Source organism: Vidua chalybeata, chromosome 9, assembly GCF_026979565.1.
Source record: "Vidua chalybeata isolate OUT-0048 chromosome 9, bVidCha1 merged haplotype, whole genome shotgun sequence".
NCBI classification, from domain to species: domain Eukaryota; kingdom Metazoa; phylum Chordata; class Aves; order Passeriformes; family Viduidae; genus Vidua; species Vidua chalybeata.
Genome location: NC_071538.1, coordinates 1,252,593 through 1,270,085, shown reverse-complemented (window position 1 = coordinate 1,270,085; position 17,493 = coordinate 1,252,593). Strand labels below are relative to the sequence as shown.

Sequence of the window (17,493 nt, the reverse complement as noted above, 5' to 3'; positions counted from 1 at the left end):
GCCTTGTCCAGGATCCCTGCTCCAGCAGATGCACAGCTGGCACTGCAGGAGGGCTGAGCCACCATGGAATGGGACTGCTGCCACCACCCTGACCCACAGGGTGCCAGGGCCTGCTCTGACTCTGGCAGTGTTGGTTTGTATTACTGCATTGTTGTTGGGGTTTGGTTTTTTTTGTTTGTTTGTTTGTTTTTAATTTTCTTCCCTATTAAGAACTGTTATTCCTGCTCCCATATCTTTGCCTGAGAGCCCCTTAATTTCAAAATTATAATAATTCAGAGAGAGGGGGTGTCATGGTTTGACACTGGCGCAATGCCAGCGTCCCCATGAAAATGCACCTTTCCTAAATAAATGCTGTGAGATGTTATCAGGAACAGAGCAGAGCAGGCCCAAGCTTAATAACAAAGGAAAAAAACTTTATTAAACTACTACTAATACAGAAAACACATAAACTAAATCCAGGATGAAGACCTTTTAAAACACCCCTCCTCCTCCTCCCAATTCCAAAAAACACCCAGCCCTGAAACATCACCCAGGATTTCTGATCAAATTACCACCCTTCAGGTAATCCATACTCAAACTATCAAGGGAGAGAGAAGTCTCTCTTGCACCACAGACCCCCCAGGAAACACAGCTGCCACCCTGTGTTTCCCTGTCACACATGGCCACCGCCCGGAAAAAAAAATCTGCCAGTGGGGCACTCTCCATTCCATGTCACAGTGCTCTCACCACCATGCATGGACAGATTGCTCATAGAGCTCCTTTAAGGATGCTTTGCCACGGACCCAAAGATATAACAGTTCAGTTTCTCATCCTGGGACTACAGTCCCCCCCATTTTCCCCTGGGGCTGAGGGGTCCAAAAATAGGACTCATCTTCTTCCCGAAGACAGAGGGTATCACCATTCCCTCTTCAGCTCTCTTCGTTTCTCGCCATTCCATTCTTGTGCTGTTCGAAGCTGAAACAGTCTCCCTGGGTCACCACTGCATCCCCCTAAAATGCAGTCTCTATTGCAGGCGATTTTGGTTCAGTCTATGGCTAACAAGAAAAGTCCAGCCAAAAGCTACTTCATCATCTCCTCCCACCTAAATATTTCTTCTTCTAACATCTCAGGTTCCGGACTATCTCTCTTCCACTACAAATCAAGGAGGAGTAATACTTTTAAAAAGCCCTCATTTCCTGGAAAGGGTTAAAAGTTCAGACTCCCTGGACGGCCGATATCTCAGTCCGGCGTTCCGCCTCCCACGCTGGGCATTCCCCCCCCTTCTCCTTCTCCTCTGCCGGCAGATTTCCAGGTGCCGCCAGGCTCTCTGTCACTTTCCCTCTGTAGGGGGGGGAACAAAGGCATCTCCGCTTCTCTCCACCCTTCCGTCCACAGGAGCTGGCTCGGTTCCAGACCCTCAGCCCCTCGGTCTACCTGGACAAGGCCACGTGGCTTCCCCTCCCCCACCCAGCCCATGGCTGGGCAGGGGAGAGTCTGCACTCTCTGACGACCGGAACCAAAAGAGAGAGTTTTCCTGGGAGTTCTTGCTTTTAACCCCCTGTGTTCTCAGAGGCGTGCCCATGCCTTCAGTGGTCACTCCAGGTGCCAATATCCAAACCTGACCACTGATTGGTTTGACCCAACTTCCTGGAAAAAATTCACTTCCATGTCAAACCACGACAGGGGATTTACATTTTCCATTTCAAGGGAGGCTCCTGCCTTCCTTAACAGACACCTGGCTTTTCAAACCAAGACATCTCAATGAATTCTAGAGGCCTCTGGTAAGAATAACTAAAAGCAGCTTGGCTGGGGCACTCTGTGGTTTAAGCTGTCTAAATACATTGCTACATCTCTGCCTGCTGTGCTGGTTTTGATGTGCTTTGTGGTACTTTCTGGATGAACTTTCAGATCATCCTTGAACAACCTCCATTGACTCTGGAGAGTGCAAAGTACTGAGATGTGGGGGTGATAGGTGGCTGTGGCTGTTTGTTGAACAAAAAACTGCTGATTATATTGTGGTTACTTGCATTCAAGTATTTATTTATTTAAAAATCTGATTATTTCTTTTTTAGGACTACCTTTTGGCTAACTTCTAAAGAGACTGAAATGTCTCCTTCAAGGCCATTTGCATCTCTGATCCTGGGGAGGCTGTGCAGTGTAGTAAGCTTCTGACAAAGCAGAGAAATCCCCTAGTCCTGTTGAAAAAAACACCGCAATTTTTTCCATGGTTGAAGGCACATGACTATCTATTTATACAGTCAATCTCATGATGTATTCATTTTCGTTGAAATTATACTTCCTATAGATTTGAAAGCACGTTTAATTAAAATGCATGGTGACATAAAGAAATACACCGCTTTTTCACAACCCCGCACCTTAGTGAAAAGGCTTTCCAAGAGGCAAGTCTTCATTCCAAAATGTTGAAAAAAGAGGAGTTTTAATGTAAATTATTGATTTGACAGTTCTGCATAGAGATTTTTTTTTTTCAGGGAGGCAGCGTTTCCATCCTGAGCTGTGTGGGTTAACACATCTTTTGGATCTGCTGTGCATTCCCAGATGCCAGGGGCGAGGAAAGGAGGAACATTTAAATGTTGAAGGAATCCAGACACTGGCATTTGGTTCAGGCTGGCATTGATTACTACTAAAGAAGGATAAGCAATTAGTACTGGCATTCAATTGCTGGTCATCAGCCTTAATCTGCCAATGTCCATTTGGCTTTTGCCCTGGCCAGGCTGGAGAATGAGTGTGAGTGAGGGATGGCACCTCTGTCCTCCAAACCTGCTGCTGCTCTGCAGTGCCCAGCTGTGGGGCTGCTTGTACCATGGCTGTCAGGCTGGAAACACTGGGGCTGCAGCTGTTCATGGGGCCAAATCAGCTGTGATCTCAGAGATCCCACTCCAGGCTGCAGCAGGAATTTGGTGCTATGGGACAGCAATAATTTTTGAGTCAGACAATGCAGCCACTCTATGGAGTGGATGTGCTGTAATCTCTGGATTTCCTTTAAGGTCAAGATCAATCTCAAGCCAAAGGACCTCGTGTTACTGTCCAGCAGTGCCAGGCTGGACTGTTCAGAATGGACAGGGACAAGCAGGAACTCTCTATGTGTGCAGATGCCAGTTTTGCAGCTGGTGCTCTGGCACCTGATGCTGCAGCTGCCAGTGACAGAGAGGCTTTGGATGCTGCAGCATTCCCACATCTGTCCCTTTGCAGTACTTCAGAAATTTAGCTTGAGAATATTTGTTTTAACAGCATGACCCATTTAGCACATTTGAATGTCTCCTGCTGAAAGGAGCTGGAGATGTGCTGCTGTGTCAGCAGCACTGGTGGGTTCCTGGTTGTCCCCAGGAGAGCTCTGCAGCTGATGGAGCCCACAAAAGCAGGCTGATGCTGCTCCAGGGAGGCACAAAGGGAGGGGGTTTCCTGCCTTTTGGGAGGGAGAGGGAGAAAGAAATAGGTGTGGGGGTCCAGCAAGAGAATAAATGCAGAAGACAGAGCCTGGGACTGGGTGCTGGGGAGAGGAGCTCTGGTGGCTTCAGGTCCTGCTGGAAGAGCACTTGGATAAAGCTGCGTGCTCTGCACCAAGGCAGTTTCTGGAGCATTTAACCATTAACATCCTGGCACAGCTGGCCATGGGCTGTGGCCCAGACCCACAAGGTTGGTGGCCCAGACCCACCAGGTTGGTGGCCCAGCAGCCTGCACTGTCCTGTCCCTACCAGAGTCCTCCAAGGGGACTCTGTGAACCCTGTCCCTGCAGAGCCTGGAGCTCCTTGGTTTGGCTCTGGGCCCTGGGATGCTCAGGGCTGTTCTCACCCCAGGAAGGACTCGGCTGTGTCTCTGCCTAAAAGTACAGGATGCTGCTTCCAGCTCTGCTGCCTGCGTGGTTTTTGATTCACTAAGTGAAAGAGAGGAGGAACTGGTGCACTGTGGTGATTTTCCTCTCCTTGGGCTTAGCTGATCTTTGGGGTCTTGGAGCCAGATCTTCAGGCCAGCTGTTGCAGGGTCTGGAATTTTGCTGGTCTGATGTGCAGAACAAGAAGTTCCTCATCCCCAGCAGACCCTTTTGGGCTTGCTTTGCCTCAGAAGTAATTGGGGAGGGTGGGTGGTGCATGGAGCTCCCCAAGGAAGATGCCTGAGTTCTGCCCTGGGACTGTGCAGTGCAAACTGATCTCACTGGGTGCTGACATTGCCAGCTTCTCAGAGAAGAAGAGGGCCTTTAGTGAAAGCAGATAAAGGGTAGAGAAATGTATCAGCCAGTTATTTTTTCAGTCTGTATCAAAGAACGGAGATACGCTTGCGGTTTGTAAGGGTGTTTTTTGGTTCTTTTATTTTTTTTATATTTAAATTAAGGAATCAACAAAGCAATGTAAGAACTAAAGTATATTTTAATTGGTAATAGCTTGTATGAAACTGAACACAGGACTGCAGACATATCTGCAAAAACTTGACTCTATGTTCTCTGAAGTTACAATACATAGAATATAAAATTATAACAGCAAATAGCACTCCTAACTGCCTCAATCCACCCTAAGTAATAATTTCTTTCCATCCAACTTCTCAGTTGCTTTTCTTTCCCATGAAAGTCCATCCCCAGGGCTGTGACAAGCTGTGAGGAATGGTGGGAGTAGTAACCCACGAAGGTCCAGGAGGCTGGAAAGCAAAAACCAGACCCACTGGGAGAGCCTGCCCAGGCAAGGGAGAGGAGGAACCAGGCTGTGAGGCAGCTGGGCTGTCCTGCAGCCACAGCCACCTGCTCTTTGGAGAGCACTTGGCCTTTGCTGAGGTTCTGAGGTGTTCTGTGATCTGCAGGTGACCCGATGCTCATTTGGGGAAGCACAGCAGACACACCCTGGAGTGAGCAGGTGAAGGATGCCCTGCTTCCCTGCTGGCTCACGTTTTCCCCGCTGTGGTGCTGGCAGTGCTTTGTGCTGGATGTCAGAGCTGTGTCTGTGGGAAGGGGGGGATGCTCAGCCCTTCCTCATTTCACGGCAGGACCGTGTCTGCCCTGCCCTGCCTGCAACACCCACTACACAGCATAGAAAAGAAAATTCTGGGAACAGCCCTCCAAGCCTCCATCCTCTTGTTTCCCCTCTGTGCTCACTCTCTTCTGCCATTAGCTCTCCTCCACAACCTCTGTGACACTCAGTAACCTCGGCTTGGTGCTGCTCAGCCAGCAGTGATCCATCCCCCGTGGCACCTGCCTGGGCTGCACCCCAGGCTCCCTGTGCTGGGGCTGTCTGCACCGTGCCATGGAGCTGCCTTGGGTTCGCACTGCTTGAACTTCGCTGGAAAGCTCCTTGTGCTCTGAACTGCCCGTGGAGATGGAGCTTCCCTGGCGTGTTTCCCTTGCTAGTGGCAAGGCCATGGAGGGGGCTGAGAAGCTTTTCTTGTGTTGTTTCTGAACAATTTTGTCCCTCTGCTGTGGACAAGTTGCTTCACTGGCAGGTTGTGCGGGAAGGATATAAAATATCTTGTCTTTATGTAGCACCTCTGGTTAGAAGGGACCCAGCTCTGAAATGCAGCCAGCTGCAGAGTAGAGCTCCTCCCCAGCTCAGAACAGGCTGAATACAGGGGCTTGTTTTTCCAGGATCTCAGAGTCAACCCCACAACGCATTGAGGTTTTTTTTCCTCCATCTTTTGCTCATACTTTGTGTCTATCAGCATCCATTCATCATTACCAAAGTGTGCTGTTCACTGTCACTGCAGGACACAAGCTTACTGTGGCACGTATTCCAGCAAGCTGAATTTCACCCAAAGAGACATTCCAGATTCTTCATCCACGACCTAAGGTTTCCTGGAGGAAATAAGGGAGGAGCTGACTCAGAGCAGTCCTGCTACATTTTAAACAGGCCCCAATAAGTCTGATTCTCTAGCAGACTGTCATCCGACCCGTCGTTCTTCTTACAGTCCAGTTTATCTCCCTTCTGCAGGAAAAAGGGTCTCGCAAAGTTTACTGTGCCATTCTCATGTCCCACAGCATTGTTGAGGGCGATTGTTTCGTTTTTGTAAAGCATCAGCGTAAAAGGCTCTTTGAGTGTCTCCTTGCGGAAGAGCTGAGCATAGATGAAGTATTTGCCACTCTGCTGGATGATGAGGTACTGCCCTTGGCCCTGCACAATCCCGTTGCAGTGCTCTAACTTCCAGTTCCAGATCAAAACTCCTGGGTCTTGTGCAGAAGACTCTTTTACTGAGGAAAGCACAGACAAAATGGTGTGGTGAGTAATTATGTCCAATGATAACCTTGTTCTGTACATGAGCCTGTTTTATCGCTGTTTCCCATTCTCCCACTCCCCATTCACTTCTTGACTTTCTAACAATTAATATTTACTTGTTATTCTACTTCCTGTTATTGTAATTATTATTGATCATTCTTTTTGAGTTTACTGACTTCTAAGAAGCGCTAGAAAGGGTTCTCAACCTGCCAGGAGAGGCTGTGAAGGACCTCTGTGGCTATGGGTGGCTTGGAGGTGCTCGCTGCCAGGACAGCTTAGCTGTGGAAAGCACCCTGGAGAGGGGGGATCTTCAAGACTGAGGGTTGGGTCTGAGCTGGTCTCTAATAACAAAAAATTCCTAGGTGGACTTTCAGCTGGATCTGAGGATGATGAGGATGACAGCAATCTTGCTGGCTGCTGTGGTTATAGCACTTCAGGAGGGGAACAGTCATTGGCTGAAATTCTATGTGTGCAGAAGTTTTTCATTGAATTAATTAAACCTCTCTGAAGGTCTCAGGTACTCTACGGGCGTTACTTTAGAACTGCCCTGGGGTTTGCTTGGAGAGCTGGTGATTAACACCCAGCAGCAGTAAAAGTGATGAGCCCTGTTGGTGCCTTGAGAGGCTCCCTGGAACAGAGGCTGGACAGAGTTAAAGGAATAAAGTAGGGATTTATTAAAAGGCCATCACAGCATACACCTTGGGCAGTACAAGAGCTTGGCCATGGCTACAGCCAAGATGGACCCCAGGTCAGGAGTTTTCACACTTTTATAGGTTTTGGTCCATTTCCATTTGGGGGTTAATTGTCCAATTCCAGCTCCAGGTGATGCAGTCCCACCCTCCCAGTCTGCTCTCCTCAATTCCCTGTTGTTTGCACTTTTTGCAAATTGACAGGATGCCCACTGTATGTTGTTTTCATCCTTCCTTTTCTTCTTTTTTTTTTTTTTCCTCCCTCCTCACAGTCGGTTAGGGAGATATGGAAAGAAATTTAGTGTAGGAGCAGTTGTGCTCTGCATGGAGGGACACAGGGACATGGTTTAGTGGTGGACCTGGCAGCGTTAGTTTCATGGTTGGACTCCAGGATGTTAGAGCTCTTTTCCAACCTAAATGATTAATTTTGGGCCTGAAGCTGCAGCGGTGTCCTTGGTTCTGGGGCTGGAAAAGGATTGTTGTGTGTGACTGAACTGTGAGGAGAACTCGCCAACACTTTATATGAAGCTCAGAGTTACACACAAATGCAGTACGGAATCTGGAAAACACGAAAGCTCAAACTTAAGGCATCACTGTGGGTTTCACAGGCTATATTTGGGGAGGTGCAGCTGACTCACACAGAGAGAGGCAGCTGCTGGCTGCCAGCCCTGGGTGCAGAGCTGGGCAGCTCCGTTTGTCACAGTGCCCTGGGGACTCTGTCAGTGCTGACCCCTGTCCTTAAACAGCACCAGGCCTGTGACACTGTCATCTTGTGTCACAGCACAAGCCAGAAAGCAGGTCTAGAATCTCCATACTTACAAGATCCATGTGCCCAGCATGACCCTGGTGCCTGTGGAGAGAAGAGGGCTTGGTCAGTGTTTTCTCCTGTAATTTTCCATTTATCAGTGAGCTCAGTAGAGGAGCATTATCATTACAAGAGCATGAAAGCATTCTCCCAGAAAGAAAAGTTATTTTTCTATCCACCATTACAAACGCAAGCACTGTTTTGTTACAAAAAAACAGATGTTTTCCAACGAAGTTATGAAATGCTTAAAATAGGTCAATTTTTTCATATTCATTTTGGTGGTCTTATTAAAAAATAATAAAAAAAAAAAAAAAAAATAGACAAGCAATCAGCAGTGACCTGTAGTAGACCTGGTAAAAGTTCTACATTCATCTTGGGTGACAGGATTTCATTCCATGCCTGGACTCAGCTCTTGTGGGTGCTCACAAGCGATGGCTCTGTGGCCAAGGACTTGACTTAAAGCCAGTGCACAAACGTGGGAAGTTGCACAGCGCTGTGCTAATTCACCCTCATTAAACCCATGAACCTTTCCTTCTGTGCAGTGTGGAGTGACTCAGGCAAATAAAATCAGCACTACCACAGCAGCCAGGCAGAGCAGGGAGGACAGCTGCTGGCTTTGAAGTCTTCTTCCCTCTAACTGCTGCACATGCTGAGCTCAGGGCGACAGGCACGGGGCTTTCTGATCCAGCAGTCAGTTCTGCAATGCCTTTGCAGCCCAGGGAAGGAGGTGTCTCCATGGGTGCCCTGGTGGGAAAGTGTCAGTGGCAAGAGATTTCAGTCTGTCTCCGTGACTCACGGCTTGGGCTTTGCTCGTGGAGCTCTTCCTACACAGCAGCTCCGCTCTCCCTCCGGCAGAGCCCATAGAAAACAGATTTGGGATCAGCTTACAGACACAGGCACCTGGTTCTGCCTCACTCCTCTCACATCTAAGCTCAGAAATGCTTGAATATGCTCTTGGAGCACAACGTCCTTCCTTCCTTAGGAGGTTGCTGTCCTGAGTGCTGGGGAGGTTGTTGGCTGCCTTGCAGGGAAAGGCTTTCACTGCCCTGCCCTGCTTTCCCCAGTTAACGGGAATCAACAGGACTGAAAGCAGTCCTTTCACTTACTAAAGAAACTTTCTGCTTACTAACAGAAAGTTAGTAAACAGAAAAACGTTCCTGGAAAAAAAAAAGAAGGGAAGGAGTGGAATATGTGTGAACATCTGTGTGCTCATTGCCATCAGGGGGGTTCAGCTGTAACTGCAGCTCACAGAGCTGGTGCTTCACAGCTCCCAAATGCGTGATGGAAGCTGTGGATTTGGGGCTAAAAGTGGATTAAAAGCAAATAATTTATTTTGGGTTTTTTATGTTTCCCTGCTATAAGGTGCAGAGAACATTTCTCTCTTGTAGGAATTTAGCAGACTTCATATTTTATTTTTAAAATTTCTATACCTTGTAGGATCAGTCCTCAGAGGGGTTCCTGGCATCGTTATGCCCCAAGCAGCTCCCAGACCATGAGAACAAACCACCCTTCCTCTTAACAGAAGGGGGCTCTTTCCTTGTGTCTTCCCCTGAAGAACTGGAACTGGAGGGAGGTACATTACAGCGGGATCAACCTGGCATCCCAAATTATTTCTTGGCTCCTCCAGGACACATTTTGGAAAGCAGAAAATAAGAAGCTGATCTTCAGCCCATGAGTCACTTGGCTCACCCTGTATTTCTGTTCAGTACTGTGTGTACAGTGAGAAAAAGCTCATTGGGATTAGCTCATGAAATGCAGAGCAAAACTCGGTTCAGTAACTGTTTTTTGTGCTAGACTGTAAAAACCAAGTGTGAAAAGGCTTTGTGCCTGGTGAATTACCATGACTTCTCAGCCTCTCTGTTCCCTACAGAGCATCATCACTTGATACCAGATTGGAACAGTGCACATCATGGGTGCAGGAGAAGAAAAACCAGAGAAATAAAACCTGACTCTTTTTTTTAAGCTGAAGGAAATGAAGGGAAAACACTGAAGACATTGAGGAATCGGTGAGACAATAAGGGATTGGTGAAAACATGATCAGTTGAAATCTTGGAAACCTAAAGCATTAGGAGTCTTCAAAGAGGAGAGAATTAGCTGAGTTGGAGTTAGCTGATAGCAGCAACACAGTACAGTTAATAATCAGGAATACTACACTGCAGACTTAAGAATTTTGCTTTGTCCTTACCTGCTGATGATGGAGCAAACAGAAGATGATGGGAACCAGGGCTGAGACAATAATCAACACAAAAATGAGAGCATGAAAAGCCACCAGCGATCTCCTCTTCTCTGGCACATTCTTCCCATTCTCCAGCATGGCTGGTGCCTCCATGATGCCTGACATTAGTACAGCTGGAGGGAGGATGAGGATGCAAACAGCAGCAGTGCTGAGGAAGGCACTGCTGGGATTCCCGAGGTCCGTGTAGCCACAGCAGGACATGGACAGGATTTTATGCTGGTGATTTCCCCATGCTAATAAGGCCAAGAGGAGGAGCCACCAGGTTTCATCATCAGCCCAGGCTGAAAAGCAGTGTGAGTTTGCACTTCCTCACAAAAGTGAAGCAGGGAGCTTTCAGCTGGCTCCTGGCCCAGGAGGCCTGAAATGAAACCGGCAACGGGCTCCAAAAATCACCTCGGAATACCAGCGCAAGGGGTCAAGGTTAAAAACCCTCCAGGGAGCACAGAGTTCACTGGATGGGGGATGAAGGGATGAGGTGCCAAGCACAGGAACCTCATCCTACCTGATGCTGTCTCTGGAGGTGCCCGTGCTTGCTGTGTGCTGGCTGAGGAGCTGGCAGCAGATGGGATCTGGTTCTCATCATGACAGCAGAGCGATGACAGAAGGGCGTTTTTCCACTTCCCTGGGGACACGATGCATGCAATAAAAGTGAAACCACACTCACTCCAAACCATGACGCCACGCAACAGTCTTGGCAGCAAAAGGGAACAGCAGATGAAATCCAACTGCCAGCCTCCACTTCCCCCTGATGCCACTCAAGGACAAGGAAGGGTAGGAAAAGGGTTGGGGTTTTGTAGATGGCTTTCAGTTTGCAGTTTGAAATGAGCTGCGTTTCAAGGTCTTCCTAAAATAAATTTTAGCTTTTCCTGGTTCTATATTTTTTCTTACCTGCTTTTTTCAAGGTCTTCCTGAAATAAATTTTAGCTTTTCCTGGTTCTGTAATTTTTTTCTTACCTGCTGTTTGAGTTCTGTATTGTGGGAACAAAACTGTGATTAAAGCGTGGAAAAGGTAAAAAAAAAAAAAAAAAAAGTTAAAAAAAAAACAAATAGGCTTGAGAAGTAAAAACTAAATGTAAACTAAAAAAACCCACCAGCTAAAAGAAATATTTTAACTGTCAACCTTGAAAGCAGTTTTGATTCTTACATTCTGCACATTCTTTTGAGTTTTCTTTTAATACGAAAAAGTGCTCTTCATTGGTGTTTATTTAGAAAAGAAATTCTTATGTCACAAAGATGTCACTGAGAGATCTCTGCCAGCTCTTCTGCACTCCCTTTCTGGGGATGGAATGCATAAGAAATGAACTTTATAAACTTTACTCTTGGTTCTTCTCTGCCTCTTCCCAACCTGTGGGTGAAACCTCAGCTCTTCTGGCTGCATAAAACCAAAATTAAATATCTGTGTGGAGCTGCCTGGTTGGGGCTGGTCCCTGGCAGGGCTAGCTGCCCTTCAGGGCACCCTTTGGGGGCAGCTTTAGGGCAATCTGTGCAAAAGGGGAGCCTCGGGGTGACTTTCCTGTGTCACCCCCGCAGCCTGTGGAGGTTTCCTGCCTGACTCGGTAGTGATTTCACACGATTGATGGCAAGGACACAAGGTACTTTCCACAAAGTCCTTCCAAAGGAAATCATTTAAGGACTTGGCCTCTGTGGGGAGACCTTTTGATCAAATACAAAGCTATTATTGCTACCACAGATAGAGCTCGGGGCAGAAAGTGCCAGTCCTGGGATGCAAAATTTGCCAGTTACGTCAATAAATGCAGGGTTTAAATGAGAATGATCACACAAGGGCGGGATCATACAGGACCAAAAAGGGTCTGGAGCTGAATGTTTCCAAATGTTGGACAGGCTGGACTCCACCTTGAGTCCAGCTAGTATTATATTTATTTTCTATCCATGATGTCATGTCACATTTAGCATGGATACAGTTGCCTATGTGACCCACTGTGTTAAGGGGCAGCACTGGAGGGCAGTGGCCAGGGACTGTAAATCTGCCTTTCCATGGTGTTACTTGTAAATACACTGCCAGGGAGAGAGCCCTGGCACTGCAGCCCTGTGCCAGCATGCCAGTGATGCCACAAGCCCTGTGCAGGAGGCAGCAAGCAGCATTTTATTCTGCAGGTCCCACCAGCCTCAGCCAGGCTTGGGAGCAGTGAAATCACTGTTTAAATTAAGGCTCTCTCTCTACTTGCAAGAATATTTATGGCTGCATCTCAACTGTATTTTGCCTACAGACCCCAGCAGTTTTTGTTCAGCCAGTATTTAACCTTGTTGCTCTCAGTTTAAAAAAAAAAAAAAAAAAAAAAAAAGACTCAGGCTAAGCAGAGCAGAATATTCAATCACAACCAGATTTGGGCCCATTCTCTTCCTCATTTCTCACACTTCTCAAAAGCAGCCTGAGCTCTCGGAATGGGATTTTGCAACCAGTGTGTAAATTGACAGGATGCCCACTGTATGTTGTTTTCATCCTTCCTTTTCTTCTTTTTTTTTTCCTCTCTCCTCACAGTTGGTTAGGGAGATGTGGAAAGAAATTTAGTGTAGGAGCAGTTGTGCTCTGCATGGAGGGACACAGGGACATGGTTTAGTGGTGGACCTGGCAGCGTTAGTTTCGTGGCTGGACTCCAGGATGTTAGAGCTCTTTTCCAACCTAAATGATTCTAAGGAGCAGGGTGTGACTCTTACCTGCCTTTTTGCCCTTACTTCCCTTCTGTGGTCTCTTTAGAACACGAGCATTTGGCAGGCTTCACACCGGCAATGCCACAGCTCAAAATCCACAAAGCTCGTTTCTGCCTTTGCATGTCCATTGTGTTGGAGTGCGTAGGTGCAGGTGTTTGACTCCCTGCCAGTTTCTTAATCCAAAGTATCTGTTCAAATGATTACAGGGGCTATCATGTGCTTCACTGGGGACCTTCCTTCCTCTGCCTAAGCCCAGCCCTGGGGACTTGTGGTAATGTCTCAGGCATAAACTGGAAGCAGCAAATTTACCACACGCGTTTTCAGGCAGGAACTTTCCATGACTCTGTGTGGCACTGTGCCAACCCTCGTTAGCACGTTTGTCCCAGCCCCTCTGGCTCAGATGCACTCTGGGCTTTGCAGCCTGTCCTCTGGGCAGCTGCTTTCCAAAGCCTCATAAATATCTGCATTTTTCTTCACCAAATAAGGCACCACTGGTATGAGTATGAAGTTTGCTTTAACCCTGAAGTAGGTGTCTCAACTCGTGACCAGCCTGTTTTCTGTCAAAACAAAGATTGCCCTGTCTTTACTTTGTGGTGCAGCCTGCATTTCTGTGTGTTTGTGGGAAGGCTGGCACGTTTCCAGCTGCCACAGCTTTCCAGGGATATGAGAGAGGCTTAAGAAGCATAGGAAAACCCTAGAGGAGTTTCAGCCCTAGTCTACAGGAGCAGAGAAGGAGAAAGAGAAGGATTGATTAATTTGAATTTCAGGTCTCTCTGTTGCACCCTGTGTCTGGGCACTCCTGCTGCCCTTGTTTCTCCCAAACTGAGTCTTTTGGGGTCACAACAATATCAATGGGCTAAAATGGAAAAAAAAAACAAATAAATTTGGGCTCCATGGGGGAAATGCCATGGCAGGGTGCCTTTGGGGCAGCCCCTGGACACTCTGAGTCCCAGTCTCAGGGCCACAGGCTGTGCAGCAGGCACAGTGCCAGAGGGGGGGACCACAGTGGTGAGGGCCCCGGTGGGAATCCTGGGTGTTAAGAGTGAAGGAAGTGTTTGGAGTTCTCTGGCAGCCTGTCCTGGCTTGCTCCTCATGCATTGTCTGCCCTTGTTTTCTATCTGTTTGTATTCCACTCAGCCCCTGGCTGCTAGGCTGGGCTAGGAGGGCTGTGATCTGAACGTGACTGAAGCGAGGGGTGGCTGAAGGCAGGGGCTCGTGTTAAATGGGATCCTGGAAATTTGCCATCTGGGTTTAGCCACAAGGGCTGAGTGTCTTCATCAGCCTAATGAAAAGGATTGAAACCCAGAGAAATTGTGGAGCAATATTGTCTTTGGCCGTGTTTTCAGCATGTGCTGGGGTTAGTGACAGGTGAGAGCTGCCCTTTGGGCCAGGGATGCCAGTGGAGGGAGACCTGCTCCAGGCTCTTGGCAGTTCTTGCTTGGGGGAAGGATGTCAGGGCCATCTAAGCTGTCAGAGCTGCAGGGACAACACTTTGGGTGTCCTGTTGCAAATGCAGATTTGTCAAAGAGATTGAGAGTCTCATTCCAATTGTCCAAGTCCTGCACTGAAACCAAAACAGGGGCAGAGGACTTCAGAGAGGGAGCTAGTCCTCTGTCTGGCACCTTGGAGGAAAAGAGTGATTTGCCTAGTTCAAAACTCTAAAAAGTATTTCTCAGGCCTTGTCACTGGGGTTGGAGGAAGCAGTGCAACAGTGCAACCTCTTCTCTGCTGCCTCTTGCTGCAAAAGTGGGGGAGTTGTGGTGTGAGAGCGTAAGTGGAAACAGTGTGAATGGGACAGGACAAAAAAGTGCTAATTATGGTCTTCCAAAGACATCAAATAGGGAAGTGGTTGTTCACATATTTGCACTCTCCTCACCCAGAGAGTACCAGTGGTCATGGCTAATCTGGAAAATCACAGTGGTTCTGCACGGGTCTCAGAAAATCTGTTTGATATTTGCAGATAGATGGGTGAGTTCATTTTCCAGCTCTCAGTAGAGCTGTTGCAGAAACTCGATGTTTATTCTCTCCTTCAGCTGCAAGCACCATGTGCCCAGGGAGGTCCTCTGCCCCCTCACCCCACCCCATCCCATGGCAGGAGCACCAGCTGCTTCTGGCATGGTAGCTGGAAGGAAATTGTCCAACTAAAGACCCCAAGGAGGCCCTCTGATCTAGGTCTTCATTCTCCTTAACAATGTGGGGCTTGTCCTCAGTCTCCCATGGGCTTCCAGGTTAAGCCTTGGCCCCTTTCCTCTGCAGCATGGTCAGGTTATTCCTTTCTCTCTGCATCAGTCATTTATGGACAAATCTTTCCAGAGGACAATGGGACTCTTGGGAGATGTTTCCCACATCTGCAAATATCCCAGTTTTCCTTCTGCTCATGACTGATTCATGCCCTTTCAGGAAGTGGGATACTTGCTTCTAGACTGAGCCCTCCCACACACACCTTCCAGCTTCCTCGTACAGAGTGACTTCTGCCTTTTCCAGCCAGTGTCACCTTCAGCTGGCCCCAGGACTCTGCAGTCCCCAGGTGCCTTCCTCACAAACTATTCACTCCTTATTGCAGTTCTACTGCAGGTCATTCCTGCCCGTGCAGAGTAGGGACTTGCACCTTCTTCTTCCTCAGTTGTGTCTCATTTTTTCAGGCACTCTGTCCAGACCATTTGAATTTCACCCTGCCCTTCTGTGACACTCTTGCTCTCGTGCCCAGGCTTGAGACATGTGCACTTCTATACCTAGCCCTGCACATAGCACATTAATGCAAATGGATTCTGGGGGAAATGTGGGCTGCAGGAAAGGAGATGTGACCAACAGGCCAGGGGAGGGGGTTCTGCCCTTTTACCCTGCTGGGGTGAGACCCCCTCTGGAGTCTGCATCCAGCTCTGAGGCCCTCAGCTCAGGAAAGATATGGATTTGTTGAAGTGAGTCCAGAGAGGGCCACAAAGATGATCAGGTGGATGGAGCACCTCTCCAGTGGAGAAAGATGAGAGAGCTGGGGTTGTTCAGCCTCAAGAACAGAAGGGTCCAGGGAGACTTCACTGACCCCTTTCAGTACTTATTGGGGGCTTACAAGAAAGGTGAGGACTGACATTTCAGACAGACAGGACAAGGGGTAATGGTTTTAAGCCATTAGTTTAAATGGTTTTAAAAGAAGGTCAGTTCAGATGAGCTATATGGAAGAAATATTTTACCATGAGGGTGGTGATGCACTGGCATGGAACAAGTATGTAGCAATGTCTTTTCCAGTGTGGGAGGTTGTGTACAGAAGGATGGGACTTGGTTTTTGTGTGACATTTCTGAGCTCTTGGGTATGCTGTGGAGTGCAGGGGTGCCTGGCATACCCAGGGCATGTTGTGGCAAGGAGCCCAGAGGGAGGAGTGGAGGGAAAAGAGCATTTGTTGCCTCATTTTGCTCTTTCACTTGCCTTACAAATTGCTTTTGGAAAGTGAATTACAGTTTGTTTATTCACCCATCCTGCTCCTCCTCTGGCAGAGATCCCAGATTGCTGAGATGGGAAAGAAGAAATCCTTCTGAAAGCTGCGAAGCCTTGGCATGGTTCTTTCCCAGCCCAAGGCTTGCATCACCCACCCAGACACTGAAATTCTTCTTCTTCTAATCTGTCAGAAAGACTTAGAGCTCAGAATCTCACATTGCATCACCGTCTGGCAGCCTGCCTCTCTCTGCTCCTGCCCTCCCTGGTAAAATGAAACTGCCCTGCTCTTGCTGTCACTCAGCTCGGAGCTGCGTGTCCATTCTGGGCCAGCCTGCCAAGAAACGCAGCTCTGAAAATGTTGGCTGAAAACCTGGGTTGCTTTTTAGCTCAGCACTGTGCAGTGTGAGCCAGGCACCTCCTGCCTTCCTCAGTGCCCCCTAAGGGGCACAGCCCAGCTGTGGGGTGAGCCCCCAGCCCCTGCCCTGGGCTGTCCCTGCTCCCCACACCATTGCTTGAGGGTGGCTGTGCTAATTAAACACTCTTCTCCTTGTGCATGGATGTCTATAATTTCCCCCTGCTGACTTTCTTCCCATTGCATCATCAGATGCTGCTTTTATTTCCTCCGTGCATTTGAAGAACCACTTTTGAAGAACCAGCCTTACGATGGAGCTGGGGCTGTGTCATCAGCACCTCCAGTGCTGCCTTGCACAACTCCCTGCCTTTAACCACATGAGCTTTGCAAGAGGGGATTTTTTGCCCTGGCAGGTCAGCAGGTGCCACAGGGACACCCAGCCCTGGCACGTGGCATGGAGCTGCCCACACTGGGCACAGACAGCCTGGCCTGCCACTGCTGTGCCTGGGCTGCTCAGCTCTGGGGACCCATTTTTTTTGAGTATTGCCCCTCCCATTCAGCCCTGTATAACAGTGGCTGAGCTGAGTGGGCTCAGGGGCCCATCCTGTGTGGTGTCCTGCCTTAGACACCAGGTCTGATGTGTGCTCTATTTCTTTCCTTTCAGCAGTTTCCGAGGGATTCCTTGTGTGTGAACGGGCTGCTTTCTGAACCTGTCCAACCTTTCAGCTTCCTCTTACGGCAATGACTTCAGCAGGTTATTTTATATGGCCTATTGCATGAAAAAAATACTTCCAGAAGTCCTTGTTTTCCGTTTAATCCCGCTACCTGTTCATTTAACGGAATGCTCCCTTCTATGTGAGCTCACTTTGTAAGGAGCAGCCAGCACAGATCCCGTGTCACCCTCCTGATGCTCCTGGGTCCAAGGGTCCATGCAGGGTCCTGCAGCTGCAGGTCCTCTTTGGTCTTCCCAGAGTGAGGCAGCTCAGGATGCTCCTTTCTCCTCTGACCATCCATGATCCTGGGACAGAGGCAGGGATCTGGTGGAGAAAAATCTCTGGAATAAGGAGTTAGGATAACCCCAGTGCAGGGTTTTTTGGAATCCGTAGCATTGCGCCATCCAGAA

General features: G+C 48.4%; 1 protein-coding gene across 1 annotated transcript; it reads right to left on the bottom strand.

The window, feature by feature from the left end:
• Positions 1-4,380: 4,380 nt before the first annotated feature.
• Positions 4,381-10,695, bottom strand: LOC128792496 (uncharacterized). Its single transcript, XM_053950959.1, has 3 exons — positions 9,868-10,695; positions 7,697-7,727; positions 4,381-6,163 (listed from the first exon to the last, which is right to left on the bottom strand). The coding sequence occupies exons 1-3, from the start codon at positions 10,117-10,119 to the stop codon at positions 5,811-5,813; spliced, it is 636 nt and encodes a 211-aa protein (XP_053806934.1). The 5' UTR covers positions 10,120-10,695; the 3' UTR covers positions 4,381-5,810.
• Between the last annotated feature and the right edge of the window lie 6,798 nt (positions 10,696-17,493).